Genomic DNA, 24,210 nt, shown 5'->3' with positions numbered 1-24,210 from the left:
TTTTTTGTGGGGCTTTGTTAAAGCTCATGTCTATTCAGATAATTCAGATCTTTTCAATTAACGCATTGGAAGACAACATTAAAGCATTTATATGTGAGATACCGGCCGAAACATTGGAAAGAGTATGCCAAAATTGGACTCAGCGGATGGATCATTTGAAGCGCAGTCGCGGTCAACATTTGCATGAAATAATCTTCAAACATTAAATTATATGGACTGTACTATCGATTTAAATAAAAATTTCATTCATTTTTCTGAATTTTACGCGTGTTTTTTTGAAAAACTTTCCTATAGCTCTTAAAACATCACCATTTATAAAAGATCTATATTTAAAAATTTTTTACATGAAAGTATGTACAAAACTACGAGTCGCAATTACTCAATAAGCAGTGTAGTCTTCATCGTTGTCGAGTATAGCCTGGCAACTCCTTCATGCTTTGAACCAGCTTTTCTGCGTAACTCGTCGACTTGACCCACGTGTTGCTTTAAATCATGGACTGGCCTTCCGGCAAGATGCGTTTTCACATTTTCAATGGGATTGACGCCTGAAGATTAGGAAGGCCAGTCCAATACTGTGACGCCTATTTCTTGTTTTGTTGTTTTTCAATGTGTTTTTCTGAGAGCAGTGGTTTTAATGATGTGGGACGGTAGGATATGTTCGCCTCCTTCAGTCGATGTTCAATAGTGTTGATACTCACACCGTTCGGAAAAGTCATCAACATTTTTGTACACCAACCGCTGATTCCACATCACAACAAACTTTTCTGATTTTTTAATCACTTTTGCGGCCGCTGCGTAAGATAATTTCGACCCTTTTGAATGCGTACATAAAAATACCACCTCAAAACGCTTTGCATACTTCTCACTCATTTTTGTTTGGTTGCGTTTACGGGAAAGTTTCGAACGATACTAAACTGAGTTTGCACTGGCATCGTAGCCCCTGAGTGGGACTATTATGCAGCAAAAAACAGAACGAAATATATCTTCAAGTTACAAGAAAAAAAAACGGTTCTTTTCTTCTGACACAGACTGAATGTTCTCATAGACTTAAAATTGAAAAATCTGTAGGCCTTCCTAATGTCTACAGTGTCTATCAGACGTCATACAAGCAATTAGGGAGGTTTGTAGGTGCCTCTTTTAAGGGCAATATCGCTATTCTTTCGGATAGCTAAGCTGCAATCCAGGCACTGAATTCTGTTAAAAAAAACCTCAACAACCCTAACAAAGCAGAAATAGTCTTACTACCTTGAGTGAAAACCATAAAGTTACCTTAATCTGGGTCCGGGAGCATCGGAACATTAAAAGTAATGAAAAAGTAGATGAACCGGCAAGAGGAGGATCTGACATGAATAACGCTCTTGCAGAATCGGCATGCACACCACTGGGTGCAATTAAGAATAGAATTTCCCTAAAATACCTCCGAATCGCGAATAGTAGATGGAGATACGAGACGACATGCAAAATTAGCAAAACGTTATAGCCCACCTACAACCTCAGACAAACGTCAACATTGATAAATATGAAACGACGGGACGCCTGGAGACTCACGGCAGTCATAACTGGCTTTGGTCGGAGAACAAGCAGCCAAAATGGGCATCTCTCACAACACATACTGTCACAGTAGTAAACAACCGGGGAAAAAAGAAAACAATCTTCCATTTCCTCTGTGAATATGCTGCCCTATGGAAGGACAGAATGTCAACCCTGGGCAAACCGCTATTCGAGAGTCTCGCACAACTGTCTGGCTTAGATGTCAACAACCTAAAAAGGTTCTTGAACCGCACAGATTGGGTATAGTCAGGCAGTAAATAACCGTTAAACAAGTTGGTAAGGAGGATGTGGCCACAAAGAGGTGCGAAAATGGTCATTGGATTCTAGATGAATCACCACTTCAACCAACCAACCCACAAATCCCTGCGCCAATTGAACTTTAGCCACCCAACAAAGTACTCGGGTACAAATACCAACTATCGCGTACCTCATGTGAACAAATCATTTTTCTTCTTCTTCATTGCTTTGGTTCCGTTTTACTTGGGGTCAACTTTTTTAGCTCATAATCGCCAAATTTTTCGATATTGGCTCATCTCGGTGTTTAAATTCGTACGTTTCATGTAATTTCGATCTGCTTCGTCCATGCGTGTTGGGGTGGCCCTGACCTCTTCGACACCGTAACGATGTTTAGAGCTTTCTTTGTCATCTCGGATTCAAGTTTCCTCTGGATAGGACGATACCAGCGAAGACGGCTTTCTTGGATTTTTTACTCAATCGGCGTGATTTTAAGGCTTCCACGAATGTATCAGTTTGGTACTTTGTCTATGTTGACCACCATAGCATTTTCATTTCTGCTGTTTGAAGTTTTCTTTTTTGGGGCTTTTTTAAAGCCCAGCATTCGGCTTCATATAATAGGGTGGGACGCACAGCCGTTTTATAGATTTTGCCTTTTAGATGGAGCGGCATCTTTCTGTCGCATAGCTCGCCGGTTAATATTTTCCATTTTAACTATGCTGAGTTTACCCTATGCTAAACATGGAAACCTCCTTTGGTGGGCTGTCATCCAGCGGGATCGGTGATCTGCTTGTTGATGTTGAATTGCTGCTTATTTTCAGCCTATGCGACGCATTCATTCGAATGAAATAAAATGCAATACTTGAAAATGTTACCTTTTTTTTTTTGTATTGTATTGTAATTTATAATAAGGTTCACTGTTCAAAATATTTATCGAAGTTGAGTTTAACGACTTAACTAAACAAACTTTCATTTCTTATGCCATGAAATCTCCATTTAATCACTTATTGCAAGAGCGCTACAATTACAATAAACCACATAATTTTTCCCTTGCACGCATTTATGTACGTAAGTGCAGCCATCATCATTTGCTCTATAGCAGTGGTTACAATATTAGCACTTAACTACTTTTAATGGCTTTTCATCCAAGCTAACAAAATTGAGCCGACAATCCCATAACACCACTACTACTACCACCCCTACGCTAATGGATGAATACTTGTTCACGTGGAGAATGTGAAATGAGAAGAGAACAAAGGCTAAAGTGTAGAGAATTAAAAGCGTCTCATTGCTAAATTGAGTAGAGTAAACCAAGCCTGTTGCATAAACAAGTCGAATGGCCAGTAGTAAGCAAGGAAGAGAGGAGTAGAAATTATGCTAAAGAGGCTGGCTGGCAAATGACTGGCAATAGAGTGCGAGAAAAGGTGTTTGGGTTGGGTGTGTGTGTGCAGGGGAATGAGAGTGTACGCACTATTATGTTGGACAGTTGTTGTGATACATATAGATATGTTTATTAGTAATTTTCCAGGAGAACAAAAGTGGGTGGGTTGCGTGCGTTGCGAGAATGTTGATGATGACTAAAAGCCACTTAAGTAAATTGCGAATAGTGTTAAATGCGCATTTTTAGCTTAAATAAATATTTACGATAGCTTCATGTGAGCCGGCGACCGCACTTGCTGCGATAAGGCAGGATACAATGTACCACTAAACGTTGAGTGCGCACTCAGATGCTCAAACCAAATTGTGTACAGTACGTATGTATTTACATACGGATGTGTATGTTTATGCCAACGTCAAAAGAGTAGAACGGTGCAATGAAATCAAAATGAAAGAATGGTTGAAAATAATGTAAATGGCCGGTAATTTGCTACGAGTAGGATGTAATTTTCTTAATTTCCAGTAAAGCTATGGAAATGTAAGGATATCATGGAAGGTATATATTTTGTGGTGAATTTAGTTTTAAGTGTTTCAATTTCTTGAAAATTAAGGAAAAACTCAAAATTCGTCAAGTATGCGCAGAAAAACTATAAATTTTTCTTGATTTTCAAAATTTTTCAGTAAAATTTATTGATGAAAGGTATGGAAATGTAATTGTAGGGATATCATGGAACGTATGTAAATATATTTTGTGGTAAATATAGTTTCAAGAGAAAATTGTTGCTAAAAAAATATGTGGCACACAAATTTCTTGAAAACTAAGGAAAAAATTAAAATTCGTCAAATGTGCGCCGAGAAATTAGAAATTTTTTAATTTTTCAAAAATTTTAGACGTTCTCAGTAAAATTTCTATATGGAAACGTAGGGAAATCATGGAAGGTACAGTTGGGGTCAGAATCTTAGTAGTGCTTATGGTTCATTATATTTAAGTGGTCACGTTTTTTTTATCACAACAATTTTCGCCATCCACTGTAAAATCCGTTAGATTAAGAAGTCGGCTTCAAATTATGCAATCATTTGTTAAACTGAACCTGTTGGTTTCGTTAATTTTACATGAAATTGTAGTTACAACGGCTTTTCAGTCAGTCAAAATCTTAGCAGTGCCTGAAAAAGTGTGTGAAAAAGTAATATTGCCGCGACGATCTTTGTGAAAATTAAAAAAAAAATGGTGAGATAAGTTTATTTAATTGACATTCTGTAGCTAATGGCCACATTTTTATTATTCCTCCTTCAGTAATGTCCAGAAGCAAAAAGTGCACACCAGAGAAACGCGACCTCATAAAAAATTTATTGCTGATGGAAAAACTTATGTGGAAGTGCAAAATATCATTGGTTGCTCATCAACAATGGGACGTAATGCCATCAAGTACAAACCAAGTGGCAAAAGCGTGGAAGAAAGCTAGCACTGAGAGACGGCTGCTACTGAGATAAAAGATGCCTTAAAAGTGTCTTCGAGCTTTGAGACTGTTTGTCGGCGTTTGCGTGAGCACGACCTGGGTGCTCACAGTCCCAGAAAAGTACCGTTGTTGACAAAAATCACCATCATATAAAATTTTTTCAAAATTTTTCTTACAATTTGTTACACTACTAAGTTTTTGGCCGCTCAAAATTCGCTGCAATTTTCCTAAATATAATTTTACCTTACTGAAATAAAATAAACGTTGGATTTTTTTCGGATTTGTTTGACATTTGGGCTATAAGAGGGAAGAAATACATTTTTTTATAAAAGCTAATATGTGCCACAAAAATTTTTCAAGTGTACGCAAAAAAATTAGAAATTTTCGAATTTTTCAAGAACTCCAAAATTTCTTAGTATAAATTATTAATGATTTTAGCAATTCAAATGGCTTCTTTCGGTTATTCTGTTTCTGTTTCTATTCTGTTTTACCATCAACCTATTTCCTAGAAGCTTGCTAGCCAACTGTACTAATAATTTCGGTAACGTTCCTATACTAAAATGATTCATGTCAATGATACGGAGCTCTTAGAATCAGCTTGAGTTTCCACAATTACTTTGAGTATTGGACAAACCGTTGGTGTAAATGTATTAATAAAAAGAAAACTGAGAAAATTTTGAAAACAAAAATTAATAGTGTGGTTTTTAGCTGCATTAGAACTTTCGATATCAATTATTATGGCTTAACAGCTGAGAATTGCAAACTTATTTAATATTTCTGTTCAGTAGGATTTAGCAAATCATCGTGAATTGTTTAACGCCAGAACAACCCTTCTAAATTGTGGAAATTTACTTTGAAAAAAAAAAAAACTATTCGCAAAATTCAAAAAGCGAAGTGTTGAAGAAATGTCGGTTCGTCGTCGGCCTTTGTCCTTCGATTACGGGGAAAATTTTACGTAAGAATTTTGGCTTATGTGCCTCAAAAATACAGCTCTTGCAAGAATTGAAGTCAAATGGCGATCGTTTACGTTGCATTTTTGCTTATTGAACTCATTTAGATTTATTTTTTAGATTTATTGGAAAAAGTAATAAACATATTGAATTGATTGAATGGGCCAAGTATCTCGTAACCGCGCCTTTTTTCAAAAGTCCGCCATTTGGTTATTTTTCAAAAACCATTTCCCATTGTCACAGAATAATAATCAGTTTCGTTTCAAATGTCCTGAAGAGCCAAAATCTTATTGACAAGCCACCCATGATTCAATTATACAAGGTTAAGTAAAGTTTGACAACTGATTTCGGATGCTACTTAATCCATTGATGCAATTTGGAAGCAAGGGAAAAAGGGCATAAGTTTATCCCCTTTCTGAAAATGTAGTAAAAAAATTGAAAAAGGTCGTTGTAAGCCATAGAATAATTTTATGTTATTTTATAAGTGGTACCTAATTATTTATATTTTTAACTTAACTATTCCCATGGATTTGTGTCATATATGTATGTATTTTGACCATGCATCGGATTGGAATCTATATGTGCCATTTGTAAACCTACACTGAAGTAATAAATAAAACAACTTGAGAATAGTGGAAACTCTTAACGAGGAAAACCCACTTTTATTTCGTCACGTCCGCTAATCATACATTTGCTTTTTTAACGAGATTACCTGCAAAGTTAGAAGTATAAAATCTGTGTTAAAAAAAGATAAATTTATATACAGTCACTCACATTCAAAGTCAAGCAGATGCATACGAAAACTTCTAGACATAATATCTATGTTTTGATGAAAGAAAACACGTTCTACCTTTTTCTGTTTTTTCACAAAAATTGTTTTATTTAAAAACAACAAAAAAAATATATTCCAAGTTGCTTTATAAAATGTTAATGTATAAAAAACTGAAAAAGGCCACTTCTCTGTCTCACATTTAAAGTCGGGTAAACCATGTTTTGCAAATATGCATACCGTTATTTCTAAATTTTCTGTACTTGTATTAAAAGTTATTGTTCATTGTTGCCTTGTCAATCATTGGGTGAGTTTATAAAAGTATTTTGCAAAATGCCGCGTAATGGTAAACAGTCTACATTGGAGGAACGCAAAATAGTAATTCAACTGCACTTAGACGGAAAATCTGAGCGAGCAATGTCGAAATTGATAAAAAAAAGCAAGTCAACAGTGCACGATATTATTGCTAGATACAATGAAAATGGTTTCATTGCAAATAAGCATCGTGGAACCCGTCCAAAGAAGCTTTCCTCCAAAGATGAGAGCATGGTGCTAAGGGAAGTGAAGAAAAATCCAATCATTTCTGCTCCAAAATTAACTGCGCTGGTTAAAGAAGCTTCTGGGGCGGAGGTAAATCCCGAAACAATAAGAAAACTTCTTCGAAAAAATGATTTTCACGGCTGAGTTGCGTGGAAGAAGCCCCTAATAAGCAAGAAAAACCAAAATGACCGGCTTGTTTTTACTCGCCAATATATGGCTAAGGATTTCGATTTTTGGAGCACTGTAAGTGGGGGAAAAAATAACAATTTCATGATTTTAATATTCATTCTTTAGGTATTATTTACTGATGAAAGTAAATTTAATTTATTTGGATGTGATGGAAGGGGTAAAGTGTGGCGCAAACCGAACAAGGAGCTGGAAGGCAAGAATTTAAGAAAAACGGTTAAACACGGTGGTGGATCTGTAATGGTTTGGGGATGCATGGCGGCGTCAGGAGTTGGAAAATTGCATTTCATTGATGGAATAATGAATAAACACGTTTATTTAACAATTTTGAAACAAAATTTGAAAGAAAGCGTGAGAAAACTAGGCATCGAAAGTAGTTTTCAATTCTACCAGGACAACGATCCCAAACATTCCTCATATTATATAACGTCAAGAGCTGGTTGTTATATAACTGTCCCCTGCACAAAGTCCCGACCTAAATGCCATTGAGCATTTGTGGGATGAATTAGGTCGCCGGATGCAGGAAAGGCAGTGTACATCAATTCAACTCTTGAAAATTGCTCTGCAGGAAGAATGGAATAAAATAAGCCCTGATGTTTGCAAAAAGTTAGTCGAATCGATGCCAAGCCGGCTACAAGCTGTTGAAAAGCACAAAGGTGGAGCAACGAAGTATTAATTTTGCGTTGTGTACAAATTTTTCCACACCTGTGTATATAAATTTTAAGCAGTTATTAACAAAAAATCAGATTGATAATCTGCAACAAAAGACTTACCTAAATGTGGCTATGTAGCAGCTAATGGTCTATGGATAAGTTCGTGCGGTTTTACAACAGATGGCGTAACTTGATTATTATTCCATCGATCCACATTTCCAAACATTCATTGGAGAGCTACTGTCGTAAGGCACAAACGTCAGTATAAGTTTTTTATTTGAAGCGTAAACAACAATATTTTTACCACACTTGAAAATGTCGAATTTCGTGCCAAATAATGTGTTTTTGCGGGGAATTCTTCTTCATTATTTTAATATGAAGAAAAAAGCAGCCGAAAGTCATCGTATCTTGGTGGAAGTTTATGGTGAGCATGCTCTAGCTGAGCGAACGTGCCAGAAGTGGTTTGCACGCTTTAAAAGTGGTGATTTTGGCCGCGCCGCCAAAGTTCATGGATACCGAATTGGAGGAATTGCTCGATCAAGATCCGGCTCAAACGCAAGAAGAGGTTGCAAAAACTTTGGGAGTTGATCAATCAACCATTTCCAAACGTTTAAAAGCCATGGGAATGATCCGAAATTCAAATTTCGAAAAAAACCGCACGAACTTATTCATAGACCTATTATTAATCAATGTAATTTTCACAGAACTTTCAATAGAATTGAAAGATGCGAAAGTCTAAGCAAAATGGAATAGGCAAAACAATATTGCCTGCTAACTTTTTCAGCAAAAATTTTAATTTCTACGCGTTTGAGTACTTTTTCTTTAGAATTTGCTCTGAAATAAAAAGTAGCTTTTCCAAGAGGACAACACGGATTTATTAAATAGCTTCAAGATGGCTAACACAGGGTGAAAATTAGGCTACTTACATCACCTTTAATTATTGCTTCATGCAAGCCACCTACCTTTTTTTTAAGACGCTTACTTTGGTGCCACCCTACTACAAAAAAATATGTCAAAATTGTTTTTGTATACTATTTGATGTCAATAATAACATACTTTAAAATGAAAACGATTCTTAAAAAAAATTCCTAAAAAATATCTATAAAAAATAAGTATTTGACCAGACTACAACCTGAAATGAGCGTTTTTCAGAAATGGCATAACAAATAAAGTAACAAAAACTCGAAATTTTCCAAAAAAACAAAAACTATTTAAAAAAAAAATCAGCATTATCAACTGACTTCTGAAAATTGTTAAAGAGCTCAAGTAAACAGATGCCATCATCGCAACATCTGCGCTGGTTGTTGTGATTAACAATCAATTGCTTGCGAAATGCTGCTATAGTGACAATTCTTGGTCAGATTTAAATCAGGATCGTTCAGCAGCTAGCCTACTTTCACACGAGGCTAAATTTAAGCCTTCTACCCTTCAGGCTTTAGCATTAGTCGGCTTTCTATCAATAGGCAATCGGCTTTCATTAAATTTTTCCCTCTACAGTTACTAATTTTATCTAATATCTTTCGAAATCTCTTTCGTCCTTTTACCTTTTTCTTGAGCTTGTCTCTTGGCCATTCAACTCAGATGAACCACAAATTGAATCGTCGTTCGTGACAGTCAACACTTACGAAAGGACAAATCCGTAGTTAATTTTTATCTCCATCTCACAGCTGAGCCAAAAATAAAATGTGCCAACTAATTGAACAAACAGATAGCAATAAATGCTTACAAAGCAATTGCTTTCCACCTACCCACATAACCTGATTACACATTACACAAATTGTATATACACACACACCCGTATGTTCTTACGCCTGCGGGTATGCAAGTAATTTATCGCTATTTTGGCACAACATCATCAATTTTATTTATCAATAGTGTCGAAACACTCAGAAGCGGCTACGAAAAATTGATTGACAGCAAATAATGGAGGCAAATTATGTTACGAGTGCCAGCCAGCACAGAGCAAATAACCGCATAAGTCTGTATGTGCATACTATTTGTGCTTATTTGTGTTTGGAGCGGAGATGCTGCAAGCAGGACTCCCAACAAATAAGCCACAGACATTGGATATTTGCTTTCCAAATGTTCATACTCTTTCGTATGCGTCAGTAAGTGTCATGCGGGCAGGTGCTGCTGTTTAGTTATTATTCTGTTGTTGTCGCCGAAGAGACATGAACTGCTTTAAGGATAATTTGCTAGCACGTACGGTTGTTAAAATACCTAAATATTTGTATGTATTTAAATATATTAGGGTGCACCGCTGTCCATTTAAAAAAATGTTTAAATAAGAAATAAAAATTCGTACCATTTTTCCATTGGAATTATAAAATTTATTACGTTTTAAGGCTTCCACCAGAATATTTCGTCAAAATATTAAAATTTACATGAGCTGGATCGCTATTTCTCGCTAAATCTCATTATTTTGCTTCCGTTGGTAAAATGTTTAAACATTTTTATGCAGATATTTTAAACTTAATTATTATTTTTAACTAATTTTATTGATACAAAAATGTATTTTTTTTAGAAATTTTTTTTTATTAAACTTTTTTTATAATATTTTAAACTTAATTATTATGTTTAACTAATTTTATTTATAAAAAGCTTTTATTTATTTTTTTATAAATTTTTTTTTTTTAATTTTTTTATAAAATTTTTTTTTTATAAATTTTTTTTTATCAAATGTTTTTTTATTTTTTTATTATTCCGTTGATAAAATTTTTAAACATTCTTATGCCGACATTTTAAACTTAAACTCTCTTTTATTATTTTTAACTAATTTTATTTATAAAAAATTTCTATTAATTTTTTTTTATAAAATCCCTTTTTGTTTTTTTACTAATATATATTTTTTTTATTTCATTATTATACTTATTTATGTTTTATTTATTTTATTATTATATTTAATTTTATTTATAAAAAATTTATTTATTTATTTTCAAACATAAAATAAAATTTTTTTAGAAATAAAATTAAGTATTATATTGTAATAAAACAAATTATCTACGAAAATCTCATTATTTTGCTTTCATTGATAAAATTTTTAAACATTTTTATGCAGACATTTTAAACTTAAACTCTTTTATTATGTTTAACTAATTTTATGTATTTATTTTTTTATATATATTATATATTTTTTATTATTTTATTGTTATACATATGTATTTATTCATTTTATTATTATATTTAGTTTTATTATTGTAATAAAAAAAATATTTATTTATTTTTATTTAATAAATTTATTTATTTTTTTTAAATTTATTTTTAAATGTAAAATAAAAAATGTTTATAAATAAAATTAAGTATAATAATAAAATAACTAAATACAGTAATAAAATAAATAAAATTTTATTTATACAGTAAATAAATAAAAATAAATTTTGTAAATAAATTTTTTTAATAAATTATTTTTTTTAATAACTAATTTAGTTAGCATTTTTTTATAAATAAAAATTAATTAACATTTTTTTTAAATTATAAATAAATTAAATTTTTTTTACAAATAAAATTAGTTTTTGGAGTAATTTTCAAATCAGTCCAGCTTACATAAGACCTAAAGGTTTTCCGAAATATTTTGGCGAAAGTTTTAAAAAATTATAAATATTGTAATTTCCGTGGTAAAACTATAAGTTTTTTTTTGGCTGAGCAACCCTAATGTACTGACATATGTATATGCAAAACTATATGCTGTGCATACTGAAAAAACACCGATATATGCAACTAACTTGCGTCTAAACTCAATAACCAGCAATACAAAGTGTCAAGCAAGTCTTTCACAAAAAAAGTCCTTAGAAAGCAAACACAGTATTGTGTTGCCAACAAACAAAAAAATAAAATCTCACCTGCTTGCTTACTGCCCTTGTTGCTCGCTCTTTTTTGTTCCACTCGCCAAATAATTTTCCACTTCATTTACGCCCAGAAGCTTAAACTTAAACACAAGCAACAGCAGGCGAAGATGCTTTATGTCCTTACGCTTTTTGCCTATTGTGCCACTCAGCCACGCACACATATGCACATACATATATCCTTAATCACTTGACTTTTTTGTCATCATTGGTTTCAAGTTCATTTCTTCCGCTCTCTTTTTATGTTGCCGTACCTTCAATATTTCTTTGTTTAGTTTTTTTGAAATTTTTTCCCCCAGTCTTTTGGAGTTCTCTCCAGCTTTTCGTTCGCTGATTCAACACTTTTTTTTGCTTTTAGTGCCAATATTTTTGCTATTTCATTGACCACAATAAAATACTCGTACGCATGGGGTCTTGTGCTTACGAGACTGCCGCAGGTATTTTATGTCATAATCCCTTGGCAAAGGTGTGAATATTTTTTTTGTTTATTTTATTTAATTTTTTCATTCGTGCGGCTGTGCGATATGGGAAGGTAGAAGCTCACGTACCTTTTATTTCTTATGGCTTACCGTCAAGCTTTTGTGCTTATATAATATTTTTGAGAATGGAAGTTACAAAATTTAAAAATGTGATTCTAGAATGTAAACTCATAACTTTTATTATTTAAATTATTGCTGTAGAGCCTCAGAGTGACATCTACTGGTTAAATTTACATCAGAGTGCGTATATGATTTTCACATTGAGCCAAAATCCCTAGTCAAATTGACACAAAAAACGCTTGAAGGTTAAAGCATGACATGGCCAAGGTTAAAATACTCATACAAACATTTTCTGGTTTCGATTCAGTTATTTCCCCTCTTTCTCTACCCAAACCTGTCGGAGTTGTAAGCATTTTTACACGCTCGACTGGACTCATAACGCCACAAAGCCCACCTTTTGTGTCCGTTTTTCTTTTATGGTGCTATGGAATTCACGAGTGCATGTGTGGGCACTTGTTGCCCTGCAGGAAATTCTAATTTATGGCTTGCTGAATCGGCAATGAAGTAGTCACTTCAGATAGCTTGCTCACACTTATTTTTTCTTTTCTTTTTTATTTTATTTTTGAGCTTAATCCATCTCGGCTATTGCCGGAGATTACACATCCCGGATAAAATTTTCAAGGGATTGTGCTCTGGTGGAGCGTAGTCTAAGTTCTACGCCCATGCGATTGCTATTGCTTAAATATTTAAAAATCTACGAACTATCGCACATGTGTCCAGTATGGTCGACTTCTGCATGTCTTCTAAGAGGTGTTGGCAGTCATACTTCTTCAAGTTTTTTATTAAATGCTTAGGCACTAATCCAGTGGAAGATATAATTATTGGTACTATATTAACTTCCCTCGCTTTGTACATCCGTTTAAGTTCTATGGCCAAAACTGTATACTTCGATATTTTAGTGGAGTATGTGCTTTGGATGTTGCGATTAAGGGGCACCGCTATATCGATTACTTCGATCGCTTTATTTACCTTGTCGAACAGGATAATGTCAGGTTTGTTGGCAGCTGCTGTTTGATCTGTGGGTATAAATCTGTCCCAGTACAGTTTAAAACTCGCATTCTCCAACATTGCCTTTGGTTCATATTTAAAATACAAGATTTCTGCTTGTAAGAGACTGTGTTTTATCGCAAGTTGTTGGTGGTGGATCTTTGCTATATTGTTATGTCTCGTGACATATTCACGGGGGGCAAGTACGCTACATCCAGCAATTACATGGTCGATTGTTTCGCCGTAAATGCCGCACCTTCGGCATCTATCTTCTAGTGCCTCGCCATGTATCGACCTTCGGAAATTCTTTGTTGGAATAACTCGGTCTTGGATAGCGATTGCGAAACCTTCTGTTTCAGAAAATAGCTTTCCTTTTTTCAACCATAAATTGGATGATTGTGCGTCTATCCATTCCATATCGAGATCATGCGGATGGGCACCGTGTATTGTTTTTGCCTTCCATGCTGCGATCATTTCTGCTGGGGATTTAACACCCTCAGATACTGGGAAACTCTGCTCCATCAAACTGAGCGAGGTAAAGCCATTATCTGCCCTAGCGATAGCTTTAAATAGTTGAGATTCGCTGCTTAGAAAATATGTACGTAGCTTTAAAGCTTGCGAAAAGTGTAGACTCGCTATATTAATGATTCCTCTCCCACCAACGTTTCGAGGAAGCGATATTCTTTCCACAGCGCTTTGAGGGTAATGGCTTTGGAACTTAGTAAAAATTATTTTATTTTATTTTATTTCACTTTGCTTTATTTTATTTTATTTTATTTTATTTTAATTTATTATTTTTTTATTTTTTTATTTTATTTTAGTTTGTTTTATTTTAAATTTATTTAATTTGCTTTAATTTTTTTATATATTTTTATTTATTTATTTTTTTTTTTTATTTTTTTTTTTTTTATTTTTTTTATTTATTTATATTTTTGTTTGTCTAACTGCGCCAATATACTCACACACCATTTTCAACCTAGACCTATAAGCTTAAAGGCAAATAAAACAAAATTTTCAATAAATATTCCCATCAGGGTACGCAGACTCTTTTAGGATGTAATCCTTACATTTATATATAGGTAAATATGTATGTATGTGTATTGTTGTTGGAGGAATGCGAGCAATTGCATTGGTTAAATAATGTACGTGGGAGTGCGGTTGTGGCTGGTATTTCTACCTGCTTAACAATGAAATATCTTCAATGCGTTTTCTGCTGCATTTAATACGAAAAACGCTTAAGGCGGGCATATGTGACTGGTTTAACATGAAGCAAAATGGGAAAGAGAAACTCATCTTTAAATTTAAACATTTTTTACGGAGCTTGAATCAGCTTTCAGTAGCGTTCAAACAAAAAATCTTGCATCTCTATTTGTATTACCTTTCAAAAGATTTCGTATGAATCGCGACTAAGTGAAATCAAAGTTGCTGACACAGATTAAGACGCTGTCATTTGAAACTTACTCGCGCGAATGCTCGTTGATTCTGTAAATTAGACAGTCATGTCATCGAATGGATAAGTATATACGAAGATATATGCAGGATACTGCAGCACATATCAGTAAGTTGACTGTTTCCGTTAGAATTACCTTGATTAAAAAGCTCGCGGAACAACGGTCAGGTGACGCTCTACGCCAACTGATTTGAGTTCTGTTTTTTTTTTAATTTTTTTTTTGTTTTTTTTGTAGTAAATTGCCACATCATTTTCTTAAAAATTAACAAAATTGCGAACGATATTGGCCTTTTTGTAAACGAGGGCAAAACCAAATATCTGTTGAAATCGAGGCGGCCTGCACAGATGCCAAATTTCCATGTGGGAGCCTATACTTTTGAAGCAGTGCAGCATTTTAAGTACCTAGGAGTTATGTTCGCATGAGGCGGTGATTCAACTTCCGCCGTCAGGGATCGCATCAACGCCGCCAACAAAGCGTCCCACCTTAACTTGTTCAAGTCCCGACTTTTGTCTAAAGCTACAAAGTTCACTATGTACAAGACTCTTATTCGACCAATCGAAGCATATGGCTGTGAGGTATGGACTCTTAAGGTTGGTGATTGTGCTCAGATTGCTCGCATGGAAAGAAAAATTTTAAGAAAAATCTTTGGCCCAATAAGAATGGATGATGGTACCTATAGAATCCGATTGAATTCGGAGCTGAACGATCTAACTCAGAACGAGACAGCTGTGCGTTTTGTTAAAGCGCAGCGCATAAGATGGCTAGGTCATGTGATCCGTATGCCTGTTGACTGTACCGTAAAGAAAGCCTCGGCAGGAAAGCTAATGGGCGTGAAAGCCAAAGGCAGACCGCGGAACCGTTGGATAGACGCAGTGGAACACGATCTTAAGAAGCATACGTAACTACGAAGCAACTGCTCAAGATAGATCGCTTTGGAGGCGCATTTTGAAGGAAGCTTTGACGCACCCTGCGTTGTAACGCTATGAAAGAAGAAGAAATTGCCACATCTGTGATTAACATTCCTACCAAAATTGTATCGCCATTGCTTGAAATTTGTAAAAGTGATGCCCAAGAGTGATGAATTATCAGGTTTGGCTCTCAGCTATGGTGAAAAACAAAATTGTGTAAGCAACTTCGGCTGCCACATCACCAGATTAGGTTAAACTGGTAGACCTTTAAGTGTTTTGAAATAGTCCGCCGGCATGGTGCTTGTTTCTGTTGCGAATTTAAAAAGAGATTTGCAACCTACTGGTGCGATATCTTTCAATCCATCAAACTGTGGCAGTCCCACATATCTTAAGCGTGTTTTAAAGAGAAGCGCTAGAAGAAAAACGGTATTTTGAAGGGATAACAATAGAAATAAATATAAAAAAATGTATCCATTGTTTATTAGTACTTAAACTTTATAAAAAAATTATTTTAATTTTTCTTTACAAAAATTAGTAAATAAAAAATTACGGGGCCCAAAGTACTTATAATGAAAAGAAAGTTGCTCCACGGTCTGCATCATTTCTCCTTGAAATGTTGCTGGATTTATGAAAAGTAAAAAAAAATCTTGTAAAATAAAGTTGTAGTTATTGTAGTTGTCGAGCCGGATTTTTGAATTTCGAAAAATTTTGCAATTTACGGCAGTTAAAAAAAAAGTATGAGTTTTACGTCATAAATGTCAAACTTAAATTATGTTTATAAAATTTTTTATAAAAAATATAAAATCCGGCTCGACAGACTATAGAGAAAACAATTTCGAAACTAAAAAAAAACCGTAAATGAAAAATGTTAAATAAAAACTGTCTGAGTTATCATGCAGACCGTGCCGGAAAAAGTATTGTAGTTTCGAGAAAAATTAGTTTAAACTTTCAAGTGCATTTCGCTCGAGGTCGCGCGCATTTAAAGTAAGAAATTAAAATTAATTGTTTAATTTATTTTGTGAACTTACGTCTACTCTCCCATTCTAGCTTCATATTGTATGTCTTCCTGATCAGTAAGCAATTGTTGTAGAAACAAGATTGCGCTGATCAGGAAGTGCGTGACGTCGCATTAGCTGAGTTGTATAGTGTTGCCAACCTTTTTTTCCAGTCGTCGAGATGTTTTGGCCTCTTTTGTTGCTTTTACAGCCTTGATTCGTCTCAATTAAGACACACAATGGTCAACTGTCAATAACACGCCCCAGCGTGTTTTAAATAACGCAGGCCATCCGTAAAGGAGAAGCTCCAGAGTTCTCCTTGAGCACTGCTCCCTACATGTCCTGCATTCCTCGCTGTCCGAGATTCCTATCTTATAAGCATTCGCCGCTACTGGGCTATGTCCCGTCAGCACGGCTATCGTAGTTCTACTATCTCCTCGTGTTGGTGATAGTACAAATCGAGTACGAGTATGATCGGCATGCTTACACATCATCTTAGAATTCCTGAAAGTGGGCAAGCTCTCCCATCTAGTCCTGAATTTACTGACAATCTTTTCGTATAGTTCGTTGTATAGTATTCGTATTGGTTTTAGTATTTCGTTGACAATATCCGGGGATAGAGAGACCCCGTTTTTCGCTACATCGTCGACTATCTTGTGCCCTTCTATGCCCTTATGGCCTGGAATCTAATAGAAATATAGCCTACACTTCGCTGCCACATATCACCGGGTACTCGGCAGCTGAACTCTGTCCGTTACTTCGGACAGGAGTTCTTCTATTGTGTGGCTTGATGTTGATTGCCTTATTGAATGCAATGCTTCACAATTTGTAATGATGTGTTTGATAGATAGTATCTCTTCGTTGCAGAATTGACAAACGGGGTTTTGTGGATTGTTGTTTCGAAAGAGGTTGCGTGTATGTCCAAGCCGAAAACGGGTATATATAATCGTGTTTCGCCTTGTGGTTGTTGCTGGGAAGATTGGAGGGATGAAGCTTGGATTAATGCTTTTATAATAATGGTTTATGTTTTGCCATCGTTGTGACATTTGTTGTCGATTTGCTTTGTTGGTTGCGTTTTTTAGGTCGACCTTGTTAAAGCTGAACTGTAAAGTGTTTTGTGTCAAGCTCGAACAGAAAACGTTCGAATTTTCTTCTAAAACTTGAAAGAAAAGACGATGGGGTCAGTATGTAACTACCATTGAAATCATTGAGGACCCGATTTGCCTATCTTGCTTAGACGAGCCGGTTAGCACTGAGCATTTCCCTTGTGTCTGTGAGTGTCCTGGCTTCGCTAGAGCAAGGCTACCAACTTTGAGTTTCGATGTCGTGAGCATGAGTAATATTCGTTCTCTACAACTCGCGGATATTTAAGATTTGCCAAAGAATCTGGAAAATTCTTATAGGACTAACTACCTTTATCTCTGTATATATTCTTTCCTATCTCTTTCTCTGATACTTTTCTCCTTCCCTCCTTGACTATCTACCCTTTTTCAAGAGCTCTAATACAATTAGCTTTTTCAGCCTGAGTGTTTTAGGAGCCACCAAACTTCTTGGTGCTCACTGGCTCGACCTGTTCAAATTTCAAAAAAAAAAAAATTTAAATCCAAAATCTTACGATAAAATCGACTATACTACGGAACGGAACGGTGGTGAGAATTCATTTACATGTGGCTCTCTTTAGTTTCATCGTGTCAGCCGATACGGGCGTACGTTTACGTTGGTGAGTGTGAGCACCATTAGTCATTTTGTGGGTTCCGGTTGTGTTATGTTAAATGAAAAACACTGTAGCATCTGTTTCTCTTTATAGCTTAATTTTTTTCTAACTCAACGCATTTGAAAAAAGTAAGTTGAAAAACAAAAAACACAGCTGGAATTTTAGGAAGTAATTTACCATTTCATAAAGCGCGTGGAACCTTAAAAAAATTCCGCAATAATCGCGTTGTAAATCATATTCTGCTGTGCGTATAAACATATCTACTACATAGCTATTTTCTATGAATATCAACTAAAAGCATGTGCAGCAAGCAAAAGTGCACACAAAAACTTTTAAAGTAAGAATGTTTTCACACCTGCTGTGCCATTTTAATATTGCATACATTTTAAGTGTTGCAATCCATTACACACACACACATATATACATGTACAGGTGTATGCTCATGGAAGAGAAATGCACCTACGCCCTCACTAAAAAACGTGCGCTTTTTAGCCACAAACTTTTCATAGAGCCTCATCACTAAAATAAACTTAGCAAAATATATTTCCCCATGAAAAGGAATGTCATAAAAACCAGCTAAAGCAACTAAAATGAAAAACAATAAAAACAATTTATATATGTGCATACGTATATAATAATTTGTGGCATAGCAAGAACACTTTTTCCAATACATTTATTTCCATAATTACTCTGAAGGCATTGAAATAAAATAATAATAAAATACAAAAGTGGGAAGCATACAAAAATGCATTGAAGTGTTGGGCCACTGTAACGCCGGAAAAAATAAACATATTTTGGAAGGTTTTTTCAGCACGACAATTAAATAAATCACAATTCTATAATAGTTGGTTTTACATGTCATAAACTGTATAATTCATAATTTTTTTTAAATAGTATAAAAGAAATGTCGGCTGCACAGCTTTTTTTCGGTGAAGGCTATTTTGGCGATTGGTCTAAAAACACATTGAAATTTGAAGAAGTCGGGCCTAGAATAACCGAAAAATTTGGTAACTCCTAAAACACTCAGGCTAAAAAGCCCATTAAAGCACTAGAAAATTGAAGGGTGGATAGTCAAGGAGGAAACGAGAGAAGTAACAGAAAGAAAGAAATAGTTTAGAATAGAGACAGGGGCAGAGGTCGAGAGAAATAGAGAAATTATCTGTGAATTTTTGACCAAGAACGAAACGAATAACATCCAACAACCCCCGAATTTACCTTATAGAGCTCCCTACGAGAGAGAGAATTTTCCAGATTCTTTGGCAAATCTGAAAATATCCTCCAGTTTGAGAGAACGAATTTTACTCTTTCTCATGACATCGTAACTCAAAGTTGGTAGCCTTCCTCTAGCGAAGCCAGGACACTCACAGATACAGAGGAAATTCTCAGAGCTATCCGGCTCCTCTAAGCAAGATAGGCAAATCGGGTGCTCAATGATTTCAACGGTGGTCACATACTGACTCCATCAATTGTGTTGTGTAAAATACCGGCCTTTAGCCGAACGTTTTTTCTTTCAAGTTTTAGAAAAAAGTTCACAGTTTTCTGTTCGGGCTTGACACAAAAAACGTTGCAGTTCTGCAAAGTTCTAGACCGGAAGACCTAGGTTCGAATCCCCGTGAAACACCAAAGTGAAGAAAAATTTTTTTTTAATAGTGGTCGCCCCTCGGCAGCAATGGCAAACCTCCGAGTGTATTTCTGTCATGAAAAAGCACCTCATACAAAAATATCTGCCTTCAGAGTCGGCTTAAAACTGTAGTTCCCTCCATCACGCCTCAACTAGAAGGAGGAGCTCGGTAAAATACCCAAAAGAGTGTAAGCGCCTATTGCAACAAAATTCTCTACACCGATTATATAAGGTGATCAATTAAGAGGAGTTTTTTTCATTTGCGTTTTTTTACAGATCGCGCGCGAGTTGTGGCAAACTGTCATCGTGGATTTGTTGAACAGCGTTTGGCATTTCATCATGGAAAGACTCACACCGCAACAACGTCTACAAATTGTTCAACTGTATTATGAAAATCAGCGTTCTGTGCCATACAGCTCGTGAAACAATGACTTTATTGAGAAGTCATTTCGGAGAGCAGCTGATTTCACGTTTAGGACCTGTGAGTTGGCCACCAAGATCTTGTGATATCACACCTTTGGACTTTTTTCTTTGGGGATTCGTGAAGTCCAAGGTCTATGCTGATAAACCAGCTACGATTGAAGCTCTGGAAGCCAACATTACGCGTGTTATTCACGACATACCAGTCGAAATGCTCGAACGAGTGATTGAAAATTGGATCTTCAGAATGGACCACCTTAAGCGTAGTTGCGGCCTACATTTGAATGAAGTCATATTCAAAAAGTAAATGTCAAAGAATGTCCTTTCAAATGATAAATAAAGGTTTTGAACATAATTTACATTTTTGTTTTTTTTAACTATTGAAAAAAGCACCTCATGATTGATCACCCATACTACTTTTTATTCTGAAAAAATTACGCGCCACCTGGAGAGTGACATCGAGTTTTTTATATGGTACCCTTGGTTGAGTTGTGTTACCCTGGCTGACTGAAAGCGATCACACAGACCAATGGGTCCTTAGTGGTACCAGCTGGAGCTTGACCTTTACGTCCTTTGCGGATCTAAGTAAGCCTTGAAGCTACGGCACCCTTAAGTATAAATATTTTTCGGTAGCCAACATCCAAAGCGCAGTGGAGTTCATCATCATCGCATATTCGTATAATGGAATGCTTTAACATTAGAATTCCAATTTCTCAAGTTCCATTTCAAGCATATGAACTAAGTGGAATTAAAATGGACTAGATTTTTTTAATAAACTAAAATTAGTTATTTGGAGTTTTACCAAAATGACAAAAAAGAATGTTCCTTAAAAAATTTTCTCAAAAACATAACAAATTTTCCAAAACAATTTTTTGACGTGATAACGTCTTATAATTCCATTTAACAGGCTGCACGCACGAAAAAATGTGTGGTTACCTTGCTCATTAGTGTTACCTTGCTCATTGCCGTTACCTTGCTCATTTGTCGTTACCTTGCTCATTGCCGTTACCTTGAATGAACTGCAAGCGAAAGCGCGGAACGAACAAAGCAAACGAACGGCAACGTTCGACATCTTGCTCTCTCCTACTTACGTGAGCGTATATATGTATGTATATGCGCATATGTACATATATAAATTCACGTATTTGTATTTGCATATGCCTTCTTATTGATTATTATTAATTTGATTTACTTGAAGAATTTAAAATAAAGCCAAGTTTGTTAATAATACCTGTTGTTTTAATGTTATTATTATTTTTTGACATGATAACGTCTTATAATTCTATATTATGTTATGTTATGTAATGTAATGTTATGTTATGTTATGTTATGTTATGTTATGTTATGTTATGTTATGTTATGTTATGTTATGTTATGTTATGTTATGTTAAAGTATATTATGTTATGTTAATGTTACCTCATTCTCTATATCCATACAAAATAGCTATCAAACAAATAAAATTAAAATTTTCTTTTGAAAAATGCAACCATTCAATCAGTATTTTCTTATGACGTTATCACGTTAAACTATCGTCAGTAAACCGACTTTACAGACAACCTCTTTTTTTTAAGTATATTTTAACCTAAAAAATTCTAATTCCTTTACGTTAAAATGTATTGAAAGTATTCAACATGGAATAAATTTAATTATAAATTTTTTAATTTCACTTCCTATTATACTCAAGCCTACAAGTAACCAATTTTCAGAAAAATGTACGAGATGTCGAAAATACTTGATATAGAATCGCAAATTACAATTTTTGCCCTTCTCTCTCTCATTGAGCCTGCATGTGAGAGACTCCATGCACGAGAAGTAAAAGCAACTCAATCAATTGTGAATTATTTTACCACATCTTATGTTAAAATTAAAAATTAAATTAAACTAAAAAATTAATTAAAAATATTAAATTTTATATTCATCGTTTTCTCTTTGTACTTTACAGCCACTGAAATTCGCTGCCAGGAGAAATCGCGTGGCGGTCTCAGCTATGAAGTAATCCTAGCCGAGCCAGCACCCAATGTGGTGGTGCCCAAGCGTCCAGTGACACCAGGCAAAAATGTGTCAGCCGAGGAAATCGAGCAAAAGCTGAAAGCTGCCGAAGAGCGACGTGTTGTAAGTTCACTTTCATGTTTTAAAAATTAATTATAAAAAAACTATAATTTTTATTTCTTTATTTGCTGCAGTCTTTGGAGCAAAAGAAAATGGCTGATTTATCCTACAAACTATCGAAAATCGAAGAAGCCACACGCAAAAAGGATGAAATCACCAATGAGTTCATCAATCAGACCAAGGAAAAGTTGGAGACCAAAATTGAGCAACATGTTGAGAAGCGTGAAGCCATTATTAGCGACATGAAAGAGAAATTGAAGGTGAGCAGCATGAAATTATTATAACATTTTTTTGTTTTTGTTTTTTATGCTATTTGCTATTTCTGCTATTGTTGTTCTTTTTATTGGCCGTGCAGATTCACTCACAGGAAATTGAGAAGACACGCGAACAATTGGAACAGCAGAAATCCATTGAGAAAGAGGCCATTGAAGAGAAATTGAAGACAGCTCAGACTTTGCGAGATGAGAACATCAAAAAGATGCTCGAACGTCTTAAGGAACATGTAAGCAAATGCGACTTTTTTCTTTTACTCTAACTATGTTTCGAAAGATTTCCAACTCACAACTCATTTTCGTACTAACATTCACTCTCTCTCACCACCACCACAACCACTACCATCCACATGCCATAATCGCATTCAAACTTGATTCAAAAAATTTGATCATTCAAAAAGTTACACCTTTTTTACCATTCAATAGAAGTAATGTACAGAGTTGTTTGAATTTTTAAAATTTGTAAAGAACTATGTAAGTTTAGTAGTTTCAGTTTTTTATTTTTTTTATTTTGTATGCCATTAGTTGAACTTATTTTGTATGAGAAGAAACCCATAAATAACTTGAATTGCACATTCAAACACACTGCACTGGCATGTTGCCCAGAGCTTGGATGACTCTAAATACAATAAAAATAATCCGTTTTGAGAAATCCTGCATTTGAATTAAAATCTCTGCCTATTAAATTAAAATTAACTAATACATTTTCTGCCAACTACAAACATACACAAAAACAAAAAAATAAAAAAATAAAAATTGTCCAGCAACTTTCTCGTCTGCTACTAACATCCATGCAATCCATTTAAAATGATTCTTACTTGCAACCACTTCTCTGCCTTTATGTTTTGCTTTGCAATACTAACCAATTTGTTTATGTTAAATTGAAAAAAAAAAAAAAAAAAAAAAATAACTTGTGCTCATGCATTTCTTAATTACTGACTGACTGCATTTGTATGTATTCATTGTAGAACACAAACAAAAAAAATCAAATCGACGAATTGGAAACACAAAAACTCGAGGAGAAGACCCGCATTATTGAAAATAAATTGTACACTGCCGAGCAAAATCGCGAAAAGGAGATACAAAAGAAAATTGATAAAGTTCAAAAACTTGTAGGTGTCACCACTGTCTCTCATTTTGTAATTACTCGTAACTCATCAACACTGTTTGTGCATTAAAACAAATTTTGTTTCTTATTCCCGAGGCTTAGTTTAAATTTGGATTTGGATATTTGCTTAATGGTTTCATAGCTTTCTAACTTTTTTATTTAACATTAGAAATTTTTTATTCTCTTAATTTGCTGTTTATGTGTGGCTTGTTTGATGTTTTTAGCGGCAGTTTTATAAGCTGTAATGTTTTAGTTTTAAACTAAGTAACTTATTAGGGGTATTCACGAACTCGGTTGATTGTTTTATTTAGTAATGTTTTTTACAGCATAATTTTATGATTGTACTGAAACCAAATTATAATAAGGAAACAAATTAAAAAAAAAAAAATTAAATAAAAAAAATTAAAAAAACAAAATTAAAAAAACAAAATTAAAAAAAAAAACATTAAATAAAAAAAAATTTAAAATAAATTTAAAAAAATTAAAAAAAAAAAAATTAAAAAAAAAATTTTTAAATTAACAAAAA

The 24,210-nt window shown here is 34.5% G+C and overlaps 1 protein-coding gene across 2 annotated transcripts in view; it reads left to right on the top strand.

Moving 5' to 3' along the window:
• LOC129246825 (stathmin) overlaps nt 1–24,210 on the top strand; it is a 64,845-nt gene that overhangs the window by 33,059 nt on the left and 7,576 nt on the right. The window contains exons 2-5 of one of the 2 annotated variants that reach the window (XM_054885468.1): nt 22,138–22,307; nt 22,379–22,564; nt 22,660–22,806; nt 23,545–23,688. In XM_054885468.1, the coding sequence (XP_054741443.1) occupies nt 22,138–22,307; nt 22,379–22,564; nt 22,660–22,806; nt 23,545–23,688 (647 nt within the window). The remainder of the gene's footprint in view (nt 1–22,137; nt 22,308–22,378; nt 22,565–22,659; nt 22,807–23,544; nt 23,689–24,210) is intronic. The other variant, XM_054885469.1, reaches the window with a different exon arrangement.

The sequence above is a fragment of the Anastrepha obliqua genome, chromosome 5, assembly GCF_027943255.1.
Source record: "Anastrepha obliqua isolate idAnaObli1 chromosome 5, idAnaObli1_1.0, whole genome shotgun sequence".
In the NCBI taxonomy this organism is placed as follows: Eukaryota; Metazoa; Arthropoda; class Insecta; order Diptera; family Tephritidae; genus Anastrepha; species Anastrepha obliqua.
The sequence above is the reverse complement of the archived record's forward strand: the minus strand, read 5'-3'. Positions and strand labels throughout refer to the sequence as shown.